This window comes from Salvelinus alpinus, chromosome 1 (assembly GCF_045679555.1).
Source record: "Salvelinus alpinus chromosome 1, SLU_Salpinus.1, whole genome shotgun sequence".
Lineage (NCBI taxonomy): Eukaryota > Metazoa > Chordata > Actinopteri > Salmoniformes > Salmonidae > Salvelinus > Salvelinus alpinus.
The window spans coordinates 90,152,899-90,171,009 of record NC_092086.1 but is presented as its reverse complement, the minus strand read 5'-3'; the positions used below and the strand labels follow the sequence as shown (position 1 = coordinate 90,171,009).

Here is an 18,111-nt window from a genome sequence, read left to right as displayed (position 1 = left end):
ATCAAATTTGAGGAAAAAAATCGAATTGACCAAAAGCTGCAACAAATTTCGGATTATACCTCCCGGTATCGACAATAAATGTTCATTAGACCTTCATTTTATTTATTCCATGGAAATGTTAATTAACGTTGGTTGACGTCGTTATCAAATACCAACGACAATTGTATGCTGATATGCTGATGATTGGATTCTTACCTCTCCACGGCATTTTGCGCACATAGTCACTGCAGCGCCTGCTCTGCTGCCACTGGTTGGTGTTTGGTCACTCAACGAAATGTAACAGGCGCATCCGGCGTCTCCAATCTGAACACACACACACACACACACACACACACACACACACACACACACACACACACACACACACACCCCCTGGTACATAATTCATCTTCACGGGACCCCGTCCTATCTGTCGTCTATAACCAGCCGTCATCGTGACAAAATCCTCCCACCACACCCCACCCCACCCCACCCCACCCCAATCCCCCAGAGATTGTTCCCGTTTCACCGGAGCCAGCATAGACACTATTTATTTATACCCTCCCCGGGTAGAGAGTGGGGGCAGTGCAATGGAACGGCTTCCAAACTGGATCCCGGTCACCTGTTCACTTTGCTCACCAGTAGCGTCGACACACACACACACACACACACACACACACACGCACACACACACACACACGCACACACACACACACACACACACGTTTTCGAAGTGGTCAGCTGTGGTCTAGGCATATTGGGCCTATAGATGCAATATTTGTAAAACAGAGATAGGCTACTTTGTAAATGGACACTATCCCATTCCATCCTACATTCAGAACGGTGTGGGCTATTACTAGTTTGAAACCCGCTGACATATCAAGCAGAAAAGGTCCCCTTCATAATCGGAGTATTGTCATAACTACACCATAGAATAATGATAATGATTATTATTATGAACGACCCGAGTGTGACTTTAAGACCGAGTTTAGCGCTTCCCGGTTGGTGTGTAACCCGAGCCAAGGGTAGCGACAGCTGGAGAAGCGAGACGAGGGGCAGCGGGATAAGGGAGACGGCGAGCCATTCGGAAATAACCTCTCGCTTTCTCTTTCTTTGAATTTGTACTTCACTCAAATCTGGAACTGTGCGTAAAGAGCAATGAACTTTGCGATGGCAACGCACTCCTTTTGGACGTGTTTGATTGCAACTGCAGGCCTACTCTGGGGTGTGACAATACCAGGTAAGTGCGTATATTGAAAGTTTTTTCTCATGGCCAGGATCAAGGCTCTTGGCAATGGCACCTCTCGGTGTTTTGACTATTAATCTCCGTCTCCATGCCAAATGTGTCTGCGACTGTTGTTTTGGTGTTCCTATGGGCTTGTTATTATTGTTCCTGTGAGGCAGATGTCATGTTCATGTTTTTATAGGTGCTGTGAAAACTTTCACAAACATTGTTACAACTTTTGGTGTTAGGGTTGACATGCCTAAATGTCAAACATGTAAATTGAAAAGGGTTCAATGGGTGATTTTAGCAAAGCAATCGGTCACTGATCATTTAAGGTCATTTGGCATTTTAAGTGTTATGGGTCGTTTGAAATGGTAAGTGTTATGTGTTGTAGTCCCTATGGGTTTTACTCCACCCATATCTCATCATATATTGCCATGGCACTCTGCTGTGTCCTCTTGCTCTTTCTCTCTCTCTCTTTCTCCCTGCCTTGTGCAGTGAGTTGTAATGAGGAGTCTAAGCTGATTGGGGACCTGTTCAGAGGCTACAACAAGAACATCCGTCCAGCGGCGCACCCCACTGACAAGGTGGAGGTGCAGGTCAAGCTGATCCTCACCAACCTCATCTCCCTGGTGAGAGACAAACCACACCTGATGCAGTATAACGCCAACAACACATAGTACACACACACACATTACACACATTATACATATCAATAAGAATTTCATTGTACCAAGCATTTCATTGTCCTGTTTACCTTGTGTATCCTGTGCATCAGAGGAGGCTGGTACGAGGAGCTATAGGAGGGGCACATTGTAAAGGCTAGAATGGAATACATGGAACACATCAAACATATGGAAAGCACATGTTTGACTCTGTTCCATTTATTCCATTCCAGCCATTACGATGAGCCTGTCCTCCTATAGCTCCTTCCACCAGCCTCCTCTGCTGTGCATATGCAAATAAACTTGACTTTACTTACTGCTGCAACATAACAATGCCATATAACAACACACAACACATTCCAAACATATTACACACACATATTATACACACACATATTACACACCTGCTGCAACCCAACAACATTCCATACACATTACCAAACAGTCCTGTGCTTCAACCATTCGGGGTGCACTTAGAGCTGTGGTGGTCACGAAATTTCATCAGCCAGTGATTGTCAAGCAAATAACTGTCGGTCTCACGGTAATTGACCGTTAATTAACAAAAACACATTTATCATCTCCTGGCTTCCACACACAGACCGTTGGAATGTCTACATTTTAAAAAAGTCTAATAAATCCATGTAATATAGCCTACACTTTCGCAATAAATCATTTTATTTTTTATTTTAGACAGGTCTAAAGAAGCATGATATGAAGAAAATGTAGTCTATTTCAGAAGAACAGAATAGCATACTCTGAGTTGTCCTTATGTTATGTCCTGATCTGGCTATGCCAAATGGCTGTGGGTTACACTAGTTCATTTAGCAGACAAGATTTGCTTAGAATTCCGTGGCATTATTTTATATTATTTTATAGTATGAAGAATACAATTGAACAAACCTGAATAAAATAGAAAGGATATTTTCTCCAAACTATGTGAGGGAGTGTACTCATGCTGTTATTCTGTGTTGAGCAGTTAACAAAGAAATAGGTTCTCCTATATGCTTAATTTAGAGTTATTAATGTAACTTTAGTTGTTCTACAAACATTGGGGTATATGTTTTGATTTTTAATACACTGTAAGGCTGCATGATGTGACTCTAATGATATTTTTAAAAGCTCTTAGTCCTGTATTGACGCTTTGCCTGTTTGATGGTTTGTCGGAGGGATTTCTTATACGCTTTCGGGTTAGAGTCCCACTCCTTGAAAGAGGCAGCTCTACCCTTTAGCTCAGTGCGGATGTTGCCTCTAATCCATGGCTTCTGGTTGGGGTATGTACGTACAGTCACTGTGGGGACGTCACTTAATGCACTTATTGATGAAGCCAGTGACTGATGTGGTGTACTCCTCAATGCCATCTGAAAATATCCCGGGACATATTCCAGTCTGTGCTAGCAAAACAGTTCTATAGCTTAGCATCTGCTTCATCTGACCGCTTTTTTACTGACCGAGTCACTGGTGCTTCCTGTTTTAATTTTTGCTTGTAAGCAGGAATCAGAAGGATAGAATTATGGTCAGATTTGCCAAATGGAGGGCAAGGAAAAGCTTTGTACGCGTCTCTGTATATGGAGTAAAGGTGGTCTAGAGTTTTTTCCCCTATGGTTGCACATTTATTCCCCTATGGTTGCACATGCTGATATAAATTAGGTAAAACGGGTTTTAAGTTTCCCTGCATTAAAGTCCCCGGACACTTTAATGCCAGCTGTATGTTATTCATGTCGTCGTTCAGCCACGACTTGGTGAAACATAAGATATTACAGTTTTTAATGTCCTGTTGGTAGGATATCTGTGCTTTTAGTTCGTCCAATTTATTTTCCAGCAATTGTACGTTGGCCAGTAGTATGGATGGCAAGGGCAGATTAGCCACTCGTCGGCGGATCCTCACAAGGCACCCTGATCTCTTTCCGCGATATCTTTTCAGTCTCTTTCTCCTGCGAATGACGGGGATGAGGGCCTGTTCGGGTGTCTGGAGTAAATCCCTATCATCTGATTAATTAAAGAGAAATTCTTTGTACAGTTCAAGGTGAGTAATCGCTGTTCTGATTTCCAGAATCTATTTTCGGTCATAACAGACGGTAGCAGCAGCATTATGTACAAAATAAATGACAAAAAATGCGGAAAAGTAACAGAAAAGCACGGTTGGTTAAGAGCCCATGAAACGGCAGCCATCCTCCCCGGCGCCATCTGTAGTTGGAAAGTTGAGAAATAAATATGGTAGGCCTAGCCTATAGAAAGCTGATGGCATCCTTTTTATTAGTGGTCATCACTGTGTTTTCTCCCGCAATTGCATAGCCTATATAAATGTTGCGCAACATGAGCTCATGGGCTCTCATGAAGTGTTTGATTAGATTTTCGAATACATTTGAATGGATGTCAATAGTGATTAGAGTGACAATATAGTGCTGAGTACCAGGCAGTTAGCAAGTTTGGTAGGCTACTAATGACCAGCAGCTGCATCATAGCTTGGAGAAGCCTAATTACCATGACTAAACGGTAATGTGGAATTTGACTTGTGACCGCTGGTATGGTGGCAACAGTGTGGCCGCAACAGCCCTAGGTGCACTACAGTATTATCACATATCAAACTGCCCAGCATAATTCCATAGAGCTGCCACAGTTACCAACTACCCTTTCACAATCTCACTGCACCTCCACATGTAGTCCTGTAAGGTTATGTAGGCTACCCAAATAAAATAGACAAATGTCTGCATCAGACCATCATATATCTCCTCTGTTACAGAACGAAAAGGAAGAGACTCTCACGACTAATGTCTGGATTGAGATTGTGAGTGTTTCTCTCATTGTTAACCACATTTATTTTGATATTGTATCTTCTCAATTAGTTTATCATGTGTTTCCTGCATACGTCTTTGACTAGATTATTTCAGTTTTTTAATTTTCTCCTACTTTTACCTGATTTCTAGCTGTGTGTCTTTTATTTCCCTCTGATCCTCTCACGCTCTCTACTCTACCTACACCCTCTGCTCCCTCTCACAGCAATGGAATGATATTCGCCTGGCCTGGAACACCTCTGAGTATTTTGGCATCGAGGTTATCCGTGTGCCTTACAACACAGTGTGGCTTCCTGACATTGTCCTTGAGAACAAGTGAGTCAGTAGAGGAGGGCTTTCAACGTCTTTTTCCTTTGGCTTTTTTCCTCATTCTGATTTCCGCCCTTCTGTGGCACTGCTATGTTTTGACCAATAGACTCTTGAACTCTTTTCATCGCCCTCTCTACCCTTTCTTTCCACCTCCTCTCTTCCCCTCCTCTGTTCCCTCTCCTCTCTCCCTCCTCCTCTGCAGCATTGATGGCAAGTTTGACGTGGCCTACTATGCCAATGTGTTAATCTACTCCAGTGGCTACATGTACTGGCTGCCTCCAGCTATCTACCGCAGCACATGTGCCATAGAAATCACCTACTTCCCCTTTGACTACCAGAACTGCACTTTAGTCTTTAGGTCCCAGACATACAGTGCAAATGAGTTGGAAATCATGCTGGCTGTTGACACGGAGACTGAACAGCCCATTGAGTGGGTGGACATTGATCCTGAGGCCTTCACTGGTATACACACACTAATGTTGCAATGTTTTGTTTTTATGGATTTTAAACTTACTACCCCCCTCGATAGTTTTCCACTACTACTCTGGTCCTGTATGTGTGACCAAAATACAGTATATGAAACTTTGTAGTTCCTCAAAATCAATCTGTAGGCCTACACCTATCTGCAAACAACTGACACAACCAGTCAACTGGTCCAATCCTAATGAAATGGTTTCTACTCATCCCAGTGTCTTTGTTTCCAACCTGTTAGAGAATGGTGAGTGGGCCATAAAGCACCGGCCAGCCAGGAAGCTGATCAACTCACGCTACACCCCTGATGACCTGGAGTACCAGGAGATCTCCTTCAACCTGGTCATCCAGAGGAAACCTCTGTTCTACATCATCAACATCATTCTGCCCTGCTCACTTATCTCCTCCCTGGTCGTACTGGCCTACTTCTTACCTGCACAGGGTCAGTGGTATAAGAGTGTAACTTAGAGTTAGTGAAACGGGAAGATGATGGAGTATGCCATCACCAACTGAAGTTAGCAGTTGTCCGCTAGTGTTACTAGTGTTGCTAGTGTTGCTTTGTATATTGACTATTATTTCAAATTGTTTATATTTAAGAAATGCTCCAACATAGATTTAATGGTTTTGAGTTTCAAACTAGAGAATGCACTGTATGCTGTTGGACTTTAGTTGGACTCGGTTAGCCTGTGCAATAGAATGTCAATAGATTTCTGCATCCCAACTAAAGCACTTGGAAGCATTTGGAAACACTTGAACAATCTCATGTTATGTCTGGAATTGCTAGAGTACAATATAATATGCCTGTTGTCATCTATGAGGATGATGATGGGAAAAGCACTGCACTCCCTTCTGTACCCCTCTGACTCTCCATTGTCCCCTTCACAGCTGGGGGACAGAAGTTGACTGTGTCCATCTCTGTCCTGCTGGCTCAGACTGTCTTCCTCTTTCTTATTGCTCAGAAGGTCCCTGAGACATCTCTCAATGTCCCTCTCATTGGCAAGTGAGTAAGAATTTCTCCAGTCTCTTGCTTACTGCCTTCCTCCATATACAGTATTTCTGTAACTCCATAAGAGAGCCCAATCCCCTCTCCATCCACATCTGTTTGTTCTTCTCTTCCCAGGTACCTGATCTTTGTCATGTCTGTGACAACGCTCATCGCCACCAACCAAATCGTGGTGCTCAACATCTCCCTCCGCAGTCCCAATACCCACACCATGTCTCACACTATCAAACACGTATGTATACAGTAACTGTGTAATATCATGGTAATTCGAAATCAAAACCAAAATCAAGGCACCTGTAACATTAGCCCAAACAAACATAGAATGGACAAAGTAAATGTCATCTGTATTAAGAAACAATACGATATGATAAAATGCTACTTTATCAGAATGAATATTCAACTTTTTTCTTGCCAAACTAATACCTATTCCACCTTTCCTCTCCTCTGTTCAGGTCTTCCTGGAGCTTGTCCCTCGATTCCTGGGTATGGATCCTCTGGTGGATGATGGAGAGGCAGAGGCGGAGGTGAATGGAGTGAGGGAGCGACGGCGTAGCTCTTTCGGCCTGATGCAGAGAGCGGAGGAGTATGTGCTAAAACAACCACGCAGCGAGATGATGTTTGACAAGCAGAGAGAGAGGCATGGCCTCACACGATCTTTTGGTAAGATGAAGGAAAGAGATACTGGTAGGGAGCGAAGGGTAGCACATGGGGGAATGTTTATTTGAGGCGACAGTACAGAATGTTACCTTTTATTTTAGGGTATTTTCATACATACTGTATCTGTTTTACCATTTAGAAATGAACACATTTTATGTATCTAGTCACCCCATCTGAAGGTGTCATAACTATTTGGAGAAATGCACTTATAGTGTATTAATTAAAGTAGTAAAAAGTTTAGTATTTTTTCCCATATTCCTAGCATGCAATGACTACATCAAGCATGTGACTCTACAAACTTGTTGCATGTGTTTGCAGTTTATTTTGTTTTGGATTAGGTTGAATCGTGAATAATGATGAGTGAGTAAGTTACAGAAGCATAAATATCATACCCCCCCGAAAATGCTAACCTCCCCTGTTATTGGTAATGGTGAGAGGTTAGCATGTTTTGTTGGAGCCTCTGTTATTGGTAATGGTGAGAGGTTAGCATGTTTTGGTGGTATCTTTGTGCATCTGTAAATTTCATTAATGATTATCTGTAATCAAGGTAAGACCCACATTATTCTAAAAGTGTTTAGAAACATATTATATTCTTATTTACAATAAAAGTGACTCCACAATAACACAATACATTATATACCATTAATTTCTATTGGGCACAAGATAATCCTAAACAGAAACTTAAAAAATTGCAAATGCATCCAACAAGTTTGTAGAGTCACAAGCTTGATGTAGTCATTGTGTGCTAGGAATATGAGAACAAATACTAAACTTGGGGGATTAAATACGGGGGACTAAATACGTAAACTGCTTTCATTTCTAAACGGTAAAACAGATATGTATGAAAATACCCTCAAATAAAAGGTAACATTCTGTACTATCGCCTCATATTAAACATTTGATCTCAAATCCAAAATTCTGGAGTATAGAACTAAATTAAACGTTTTAGCCTCACTGTCCAAATAAATACGGAGTGTAATGTATGTGCATTATCCAGCAAGCCACTTTTCTGAATAGATGTCTGGCTCAATTTGAATTGGTTTTATAAAGCATTTTGCTTGTATTTGGTATTATAAATAAGTATCACAATCAATGGGAAAAGGAGCGGGGATAAAGATTAGCACTGTGGTCCATCATCAGTGTACCTTTAGGTAACTGTATGTGTCTCTGCTACACTAGTGGATGGTATTGATGTGTCTCTGCTACACTAGTGGATGGTATTGATGTGTCTCTGCTACCCTCTAGTGGATGGTATTGATGTGTCTCTGCTACCCTCTAGTGGATGGTATTGATGTGTCTCTGCTACCCTCTAGTGGATGGTATTGATGTGTCTCTGCTACCCTCTAGTGGATGGTATTGATGTGTCTCTGCTACCCTCTAGTGGATGGTATTGATGTGTCTCTGCTACCCTCTAGTGGATGGTATTGATGTGTCTCTGCTACCTTCTAGTGGATGGTATTGATGTGTCTCTGCTACACTAGTGGATGGTATTGATGTGTCTCTGCTACCCTCTAGTGGATGGTATTGATGTGTCTCTGCTACCCTCTAGTGGATGGTATTGATGTGTCTCTGCTACCCTCTAGTGGATGGTATTGATGTGTCTCTGCTACCCTCTAGTGGATGGTATTGATGTGTCTCTGCTACCCTCTAGTGGATGGTATTGATGTGTCTCTGCTACCCTCTAGTGGATGGTATTGATGTGTCTCTGCTACCCTCTAGTGGATGGTATTGATGTGTCTCTGCTACCCTCTAGTGGATGGTATTGATGTGTCTCTGCTACCCTCTAGTGGATGGTATTGATGTGTCTCTGCTACCCTCTAGTGGATGGTATTGATGTGTCTCTGCTACCCTCTAGTGGATGGTATTGATGTGTCTCTGCTACCCTCTAGTGGATGGTATTGATGTGTCTCTGCTACCCTCTAGTGGATGGTATTGATGTGTCTCTGCTACCCTCTAGTGGATGGTATTGATGTGTCTCTGCTACCCTCTAGTGGATGGTATTGATGTGAGCACCACAGCCAGCCTGTACAAGAGCCTCGCCCAAGCTGCTCCTGAGATCAAGGAATGTGTGGATGCTTGCAACTTTATCACCGAGAGCACAAAGCAAGCAAATGACATTGGATCAGTAAGTATTGCTTTTACCCTGGGGATCAGGGGTAAATTTCATCTGAATTCAGCCAGTTCAAGGCCGTATTCACAGAGTGCTGATCCAGATTTATTTGTGATAAAATAAATAATTATGATTAAAAGGCCTACTCTGAGACACTTTGTGAATACTGGCCCATGATGAGCTGAGAGAGAAATCCTGATAGAACATTGTGGGTTATTATCTCCCCACTTCTACCCCCTTCTGACTCACTGTTAACTGTCCCATAGGAAATGGAAAGCTGGGTATTGATTGGGAAGATGATTGACAAGGTTTGTTTCTGGGTGGCCATGGCTCTCTTCTCCATCGGAACGGTTGCCATCTTCCTCACGGGACATTTCAACTCCGTCCCAGATTTTCCATTCCCTGGGGAAAACAAACGATACCTCCCCAGTTAGGAGGGCAAGGCAAGCCCCCCCCACCCCCACCCTTAACCTGGTCACAGGTTATAGGACACATCCTCATCGTCTTCATATCATTGAGAGCTAAGATTTATTCACTTCTTACTCTTACTTACTTATTTGTTTGTCTTTTTAGCAGTAGATGACTGAAAATGGTATCGTCTTGATATGACGTCATCCTTTTTGATAAATATTTCATACTGTGTTTTGAGTTTTAGCTTAACCATTTCTTGTTATGTGTGATTTACATGTGTGCATTTTATTTTTTATAAGGCCTGTGACATGAAAATGCCAAAAACCTCAAACAGTTTGTAGCAAAGCAGTTGTGAAATTAATTCAACAAGTCTGCTGTGGGCTTTTGTGGGCTTTGTTATGTTAGAACAAAATGAAGAAGTTAGATCTCTGTTTTTGCCTTCAACCTTATTCATACCTTAGTCTTTACACACCACCTTAGGAGGACGCTGCAGATCACCTATACCCTGCAGAATTCTTGTCTTTCTTGTATCTCACTGTATGGTACACTGAGTACACAAAACACCTGCTCTTTCCATGACATAGACTGACCAGGTGAATCCAGGTGAAAGCTATGATCCCTTATTGATGTCAATTGTTAATCCACTTCAATCAGTGTAGATGAAGGGGAGGAGACAGGTTAAATAAGTATTTTTAAGCCTTGAGACAATTGAGACACGGATTGTGTATGTGTACCAATCAGAAGGTAAAATTAAAAAAAAATGTAAGTGACTTTGAATAGAGTATGGTAATAGGTGTCAGGCACACTGGTTTGTGTCAAGACCTGCAACGCTGCTGGGTTTTTCATGCTCAATGGTTTCCCATGTGTATCAAGAAATCAAGAATGGTCCACCACCCAAAGGACATCCAGACAACTTGACAGAACTGTGGCAACCATTGGAGTCAACATGGGCCAGGATCCCTGTGGAACGCTTTTGACACCTTGTAAGAGTCCATGCCCCAACGAATTGAGGCGGTTCTGAGTGCAAAAAGGGGGGTGTTCAACTCAATATTAGGAAAGTGTTCCTAATGTTTGGTATACTCAGTGTACATGTAACACAGGTTTTTACTGATGGATACAATGCCATGTAAGAAGACCGTATACTGTAAGAATATTTGATTTAACTAGTTACTTTCATTTACACACAATACATTTTCATGGTTAAGTGAATTGTTCTGTTTAATTTCTAAGAATGACACAATGACACAGAGACTTAATTAAAAGTTAGAAACTGAGGCCTTGCCTTCCTTTCTGTCCAATTTGTGCCTCATTTTTAAAATGTTATGTAGATATATAATTTATTTTTTGTATACAATTACAATCCTACACAATTAAAACCCCTGTGCTGCTGATGTTAGCATACACAAATCAAATCTATGCAATCATCATGAACAACAATGCATATAATAATTTGTGTATTTTGAAATTTATTTTGAACCTTTATTTAACTGAGCATTCGAATAGGCAAGTCAGTTAAGAACAAATTCTTATATACAATGACGGCCTACACAGTCCAAACCCGGACAATGCTGGGCCAATTGTGCGCCACTTTATGGGACTCCCAATCACGGCCGGTTGTGATACAGCCTGGTTTTACATTATGGACATTGAATATGTTGAGTTTTAGTATTAAGAGGATGTGTTGGATGGTACATAGAGTCAGTACAAACTTTTGAGATTCAAACCATTACTTGAAAGTACTGTGTTGTACTTGTTAAAGACAACAACAAAAATATTGTATAATGAGTGTTATTAGTATTTTATGTTATTAATATTGTAATAATTAAATCTAATAAATGTTTCATCGAAAGACTTTTGGGATCATTGTAGAGAGGGTGCACATACAATATGTGGCTATTCAATCTTGAAATGGCAGTTTGAGATAGTCTTCAACATTGTCTGATATTTAAAAACCAAGGTAGCTCCAGACCACCTCCAAAACACTGCTTGCCTGAGTCCAAGTCTTGATTAGAATCATATGGGAATCCAATCACAACCCAGCTTTCCCAGGGATTAAATGGAGCAGTAGCATGGCATCCTACCATGCAACACAACAGTTTGAAGGTAGTTTTAATATTAAAGGCAAAGTAAATATTTCTTCAACCCCTGACCTTACCAACAACTCACATGCAAGTAAGGCTGTATTGATTCATTTTGTCTACTACTGTCAAGTACTGTAATGTTTAAATGTTTTGTTTCACTAGAGTATTATTAAAACCTTTGGGAATGAAGATGAAGGTGTTCTTAAGGCATATTAATGGGATACAGTTTCTGATCAGTGAGTGTAGTGTGTACGGTGAAAGTACACATAGGTTCTAGCCTATAGGGGTAGGCTCTACAAGTCTGAGAAATTTCACACCACTATTATTATGAAACTTTTGAGTGACATAAGAATAGGCTACACACCTTTAAGATCATGTTTTGATGTTTCTTTGGGCAATAAATAATGTGTTTTAAACAAAAGCTTTTTGATCTTCATATTATTTAGATATAAATTTGTTTTTCTATTTACAATATTAAAACAATGTAACCTGAGATAAAAAAAAATATTTTCAGGTTGAACACATTTTATTTACTACTTCCACTGAGTGTACAGGGTGTGCTCAGTCCGACTGACCTTGAATGACTGACCATCATGTGAGCACTATGGCTGGACAATGTCTGCTGGTTCACCCTAATTTGCAGTCTCCACCCAAAGATTTTATGTTAAAAGTAGTTGTTACTTCAAAATGTTAAAGGCCTAGTTCAGTCAAAAACATGATTTCCCTGTGTTTAATATATATTTCCACACTATGAGGTTGGAATAATACTGCGAAATTGTAAAAAAAATAATATGATAATGCACTTTTAATGTAGGAGCTATTTGAAAAGAGCTGTTTTGGTGGGGTGGAGTTTTTGCCTGCCTGGTGTCATCACCAGGCGGTAAATTTGCTAATAGACCAATAAGAAAGAGAGTTCCAAATTCCACACCTCTCTGCCAATAACAGCTAGTTTTCAGTTTCCCCCTCCCCACTCAGACCACTCCCAGATAGTCCTAGAAAAATTATTGCTTGGTAAATTGCTCTTTGCTAAGAAGTTATATATATATTTTTTTTTTTACCATTTTAATAGAAAACAATAAACAATTTGATATTGAGATAAGAATGGCTGCATTGGACCTTTAATAGAAGAATCGCAATTCAGGCTAATGTTGTGTGCTGACAACCACCGACAACCTGGCTACAACAGGAGCGCTGCTGTCTCCTATGCCAGCCACAATGCAACATTTTCTATGATCATGGATAGGTCATGTGTAAGGAAAATGTATACATTGTTGATACAGTAATGAATTTGTTTATGCGAACAACTTTTCGCGCGCTATTGTATCATATTGAAACTCCTTTATGACTAATTATGCTACAGTAGTATCTAGTCTCGGTGAATGATTTCATGAATAATACATACATACCATGCAGCCGGAAGAAACATTTACGCGTGCATCATTTAGAGTGAGTACGGTATCGGGCGTGTCTCCCTCTTCTCTTTTACTTAAAAAAACTACTGTTAAGTGTACTAGGACGGAGGAACTACAATGAAAAACGATAGAAGTTAATTGATTTTTTGATTCAACAATACGGAATTATTTGGAATTTGACCATCATCTTTCAGATGTTTTCTGTGTGACGCTTTAGTAAGTAGCATACGCCTCTGCCAAATTACCCGATCTAACTTTTTAAAGGGAACTACCGTGATTTAGAAATTGTTTTAAACAACACGTAAATAGGCCTGTTAAAAAGGGCCTATGCGACATTTTTACGGGACTCTTCATTATTGTCTCACATTGCCAAATCTGCTCCTACGCTCGCATGCCAAGATTTTAGGTTTTTCCCTAGAGTGTTTTGGAACTCTGTAACTACAATGGTGAAACTGGGATGAGTGGAGGGTGTGACAAAAACTTTCCATAGGCTATAAAGGTGCTATGAAGAATTATGGCTTAAGCAGGGAAATCTTCTAGCTAGTCAGTCATTTTAATGACAAACTAGCTAGAATATAGAACCTTTTTAGAAAGTGTTGATTATGGTGTAATAAATTAAGCAAATATCTGGCTGATCATAGATTTTCGTTCCATGGGAGTACTGGTTGTTTTACAATAATTATGGAGCCACCAGTTGTGTGAAAAGTACTCAATTGTCATACTTGAGTAAAAGTAAAGATACAGTACCTTAATAGAAAATGACTCAAGTAAAAGTCACCCAGTAAAATACTACTTGAGTAAAAGTCTAAAAGTAGTCCTATCTGGTTTTAAATGTACTTAAGTACAGTGTCTCAAATTGTCATACTTGAGTAAAAGTAAAAAGTAAGAGTAAATGCTATAGATCAAACTCCTTATGTTAAGCAAACCAGACAGCAACATTTTGTTTTTATTTATTTATGGTCAGGGGCAGACTCCAACACTCAGACAATTTACAAATGCAGTATTTGTGTTTAGTGAGTCTGCCAGATCAGAGGCAGTAGGGATGACAACGTGTTATATTGATAGGTGTGTGTGAATTGCTGTTCTGCCTGAGCATTCGAATTGTAACTAGTACTTTTGAGTGTCAGGGAAAATATATGGGGGTAAAAAGTACATATTTTCTTTAGAAATGATACTCTGCATAGTAAGAGACTTGTAGGAGAAGGTGATGCACATTCTGCCAATGCTTTCTTTCTCTCTCTCTCTTTCTCTCTCTCTCTCGCTCTCTCTCTCTGGATTGTGTTCCACCTGGAACCTGGTTGCCCTAGAAACAAATCTTGTCAGCCAATCGGATCCCTCAACCCACATGCATTTGCACACACCCTTCTTCTCTCTCATTGTGTCCCAGGCTTCTTATGTATCACACTGTCGATGATAAACCAGGTAAACACCACCAACACATGATTGCGGTGATTGCTCTCTGTATTTGCTGTTTAAAGCTGTTATCTCTTATTTTTTTCCTCTTCAGCTCCTCAGTACCCACCCATATGTCATTGTGCACACATGATATTTAGCTGTTGACACTAGTCCCTCTATACCTGCTTGCTGCTGTGGTGTGATCGGTGTGAACTGTCTGGTTTACTGCGGTGTCTGAGGCACTTGAGAGGTCCCCAGTTTCTCCTAGTTCATAGATCAATTTTCCCATTATTTATTACTTAGCTGTGTTATGTATCCTTTATGGTACTGTACTTCCTACATAACGTGTCTGAAAAATTGTTCTCTGCCTTATTGGCACAGGCCTGAAATTAGTCTAAATGACTCTGTCATAGTGTTGTATAGTCCCGCTATTGGCCTGTAGTGGGACTCCAGCTAGATTTGAGAGTTTCTCAGTTATTTAGCCATGTTTGCATTCCCCTCTCTCATAGAGAAAAACAATACTCCAACTAATCTTGCAAACAGTGTAGCCTCTGAAGAAATATTTTGGCAGTAGCAGTCCTAACTTAGTCAAACTTCAACAACACTTTTGTTGAGACACCTGTGCTTTTAACTTTTTGGACACCATAGCTAGATGTCTTGAAGATTATGATGATGGACTGTGATTCATATTTAGTGCTTCTTTTCTGTGTGATAAAAGGGATAGACCACCATGGCCAGTCCAGCACCAGCATGCTGCAAAACCCCTTCCAGTCCAGAGGGGGGAGCGGCGGAGACCCAAAAGACAAAGCGCTTCATCACGGACAACTATGAGCTAAGCAAGGAAGAGCTAGATGGTCTCATGAAGGAAGGAGGTGAGGAAACACAGACATAAGTTGTTGATATAGCTTATACATTTTTTTATTCCCTCCATCCAAATACCTTTACATCACATCAGACTGATGAGAGATTCCAGTTGTGGTGTTTTATTCATCTGTGATGATGGATTCCCCCCCTCCCCCCCCCCCCACAGAAGAAGAGCGTCCCTTCCTGGTGGTCCATCATCTGTTGGATGTAAAAGAGGCAGGTGTGCCGGTATTATTGCCTGGGACCCAGGTCATCTGCAGAGTGGACAGCACTGAGAGATACACCACACGCTCCAAGGTGTGTGTGTGTGTGTGTGTGAGAACTGTAAATGTGTATATACAGTTGAAGTCGGACGTTTACATACACCTTAGCCAAATACATTTAAACTCAGTTTTTCACAATTCCCGACATTTAATCCTAGTAAAAATTCCCTGTCTTAGGTCAGTTAGGATCACCACTTTATTTTAAGAATGTGAAATGTCAGAATAATAGTAGAGAGAATGATTTATTACAGCTTTTATTTCTTTCATCACATTCCCAGTGGGTCAGAAGTTTACATACACTCAATTAGTATTTGGTAGCATTGCCTTTAAATTGTTTAACTTGGGTCAAACGTTTCAGGCTTCCCACAATAAATTGGGTGAATTTTGGCCCATTTCTTCTGACAGAGCTGGTGTAACTGAGTCAGGTTTGTAGGCCTCCTTGCTCGCACATGCTTTTTCAGTTCTGCCCACAGATTTTCTATAGGATTAAGGTCAGGGCTTTGTGATGGCCACTCCAATACCTTGACTTTGTTGTCCTTAAGCCATTTTGCCACAACTTTGGAAGTATGCTTGGGGTCATTGTCCATGTGGAAGACCCGTTTGTGACCAATCTTTAACTTCCTGACTGATGTCTTGAGATGTTGCTTCAATATATCCATATACTTTTCCACCCTCATGATTCTATCTATTTTGTGAAGTGCACCAGTCCCTCCTGCAGCAAAGCACCCCCACAACATGATGCTGCTACCCCCGTGCTTCATGGTTGGGATGGTGTTCTTCAGCTTGCAAGCCTCCCCCTTTTTCCTCCAAACATAACGATGGTCATTATGGCCAAACAGTTCTATTTTTGTTTCATCAGACCAGAGGACATTTCTACAAAAAGTTTGATATTTGTCCCCATGTGCAGTTGCAAAACGTAGTCTGGCTTTTTTATGGTGGTTTTGGAGCAGTGGCTTCTTCCTTGCTGAGCGGCCTTTCAGGTTATGTCGATATAGGACTCATTTTACTGTGGATATAGATAGTTTTGTACCTGTTTCCTCCAGCATCTTCACAAGGTCCTTTGCTGTTGTTCTGGGATTGATTTGCACTTTTCGACACCAAAGTACATTCATCTCTAGGAGACAGAACGCTTCTCCTTCCTGAGCGGTATGACGGCTGCGTGGCCTCATGGTGTTTATACTTGCGTACTATTGTTTGTACAGATGAACATGGTAACTTCAGGCATTTGGAAATTGCTCCCAAGAATGAACCAGACTTGTGGAGGTCTACAATTCTTTTCTGAGCTCTTGGCTGATTTCTTTTGATTTTCCCATGATGTCAAGCAGAGGCACTGAGTGTGAAGGTAGGCCTTGAAATACATCCACAGGTACACCTCCAATTGACTCAAAGGATGTCAATTAGCCTATCAGAAGCTTCTAAAGCCATGACATCATTTTCTGGAATTTTCCAAGCTGTTTAAAGGCACAGTCAACTTAGGATATGTAAACTTCTGACCCACTGGAATTGTGATACAGTGAATGATAAGTGAAATCATCTGTCTGTCAACAATTGTTGGAAAAATGACTTGTGTCATGCACAAAATAGATGTCCTAACCGACTTGCCAAAACTATAGTTTGTTAACATGAAATTTGTGGAGTGGTTGAAAAACAAGTTTTAATGACTCCAACCTAAGTGTATGTAAACTTCTGACTTCAACTGTAGGTGTATGACATATACTGTATTCTCTGCTAGGTCAGTGTGTGCTCTCTGTACACTGTGAAGCTGACCCATGGCAAGTTCACCTGGACGGTCAAGAGGAAGTACAAGCACTTCCAGGAGCTGCATCGTGACCTCTACAAGCACAAGATGATGGCTCACTTCCTGCCTCTGGGAAGGTCAGACTCAGAGCACCAATCAAAGCTCAGACATGCAAAGCAACCCATTATCTGAGTGGAGAGTAATTTGTTTAGAGGGGATGCAATTCAAATAAGAGTGAAGGCCTGTTTTCATTTCTGTATGAGTTTAAGAAGGAACATTTTTAGAATATTCAAATATTTCTTTTTAGATTTGCAGCCCAGAGAGCGCAGCTGAGGGCTATGACAGAGGAGATGCCAAGTCTACACGGCACTGAGAGGATGAGACAAACCTCCAGTAAACCGGTATCACTCTTACATTCATTGACCCACCCAAACTGTATACAGTATGCACAAAGACAGACTCTGATAAACACCATGGTATACACGCAGACAGAGACCCACACATAACTCAGTCTAACACAAAGGCTCACTCCACTGGGCACACCATGTCATTTCAACATGGAAATGTGGGTCATATTTGGTTGAGATGTTGATCAATGAGATTTCCACCTTTATGCACCCACCCACCCACTCAAGACAGACAGAAGTTTGTTGAATTCCCAATGTGTTATAACTTTGCTTTCAACCGTTGAAAAGCACAACAAAGAAAGGAATAAAATGTGCTTCATATAATAGCA

General features: G+C 40.9%; 2 protein-coding genes across 4 annotated transcripts in view; both read left to right on the top strand.

Annotated features, from left to right (window-relative positions):
- Window positions 1-983: 983 nt before the first annotated feature.
- Window positions 984-10,897, top strand: LOC139533639 (acetylcholine receptor subunit gamma-like). Of its 2 annotated transcripts, XM_071331838.1 has the most exons (11): window positions 984-1,219; window positions 1,703-1,836; window positions 4,610-4,654; window positions 4,867-4,976; window positions 5,173-5,432; window positions 5,683-5,883; window positions 6,327-6,441; window positions 6,562-6,676; window positions 6,897-7,104; window positions 9,093-9,226; window positions 9,478-10,897. In XM_071331838.1, the coding sequence occupies exons 1-11, from the start codon at window positions 1,138-1,140 to the stop codon at window positions 9,643-9,645; spliced, it is 1,572 nt and encodes a 523-aa protein (XP_071187939.1). In that variant the 5' UTR covers window positions 984-1,137; the 3' UTR covers window positions 9,646-10,897. The 2 variants fall into 2 exon arrangements, with proteins under 2 accessions (XP_071187939.1, XP_071187949.1); XM_071331848.1 differs by lacking the exons at window positions 9,093-9,226; window positions 9,478-10,897 and adding an exon at window positions 8,281-8,327 and having other exon boundaries at window positions 1,010-1,219.
- Window positions 10,898-12,853: 1,956 nt separating this feature from the next.
- Window positions 12,854-18,111, top strand: part of LOC139533628 (phospholipase D2-like) — a 30,450-nt gene continuing 25,192 nt past the window's right edge. Inside the window, exons 1-5 of one of the 2 annotated variants that reach the window (XM_071331825.1) lie at window positions 12,854-12,953; window positions 15,229-15,382; window positions 15,541-15,671; window positions 17,370-17,512; window positions 17,683-17,776. In XM_071331825.1, coding sequence (XP_071187926.1) covers window positions 15,241-15,382; window positions 15,541-15,671; window positions 17,370-17,512; window positions 17,683-17,776 — 510 coding nt within the window. In that variant the 5' untranslated portion in view covers window positions 12,854-12,953; window positions 15,229-15,240. Of the gene's footprint in view, window positions 12,954-13,171; window positions 13,332-15,228; window positions 15,383-15,540; window positions 15,672-17,369; window positions 17,513-17,682; window positions 17,777-18,111 lie in introns of those variants that run through there. The other variant, XM_071331817.1, reaches the window with a different exon arrangement.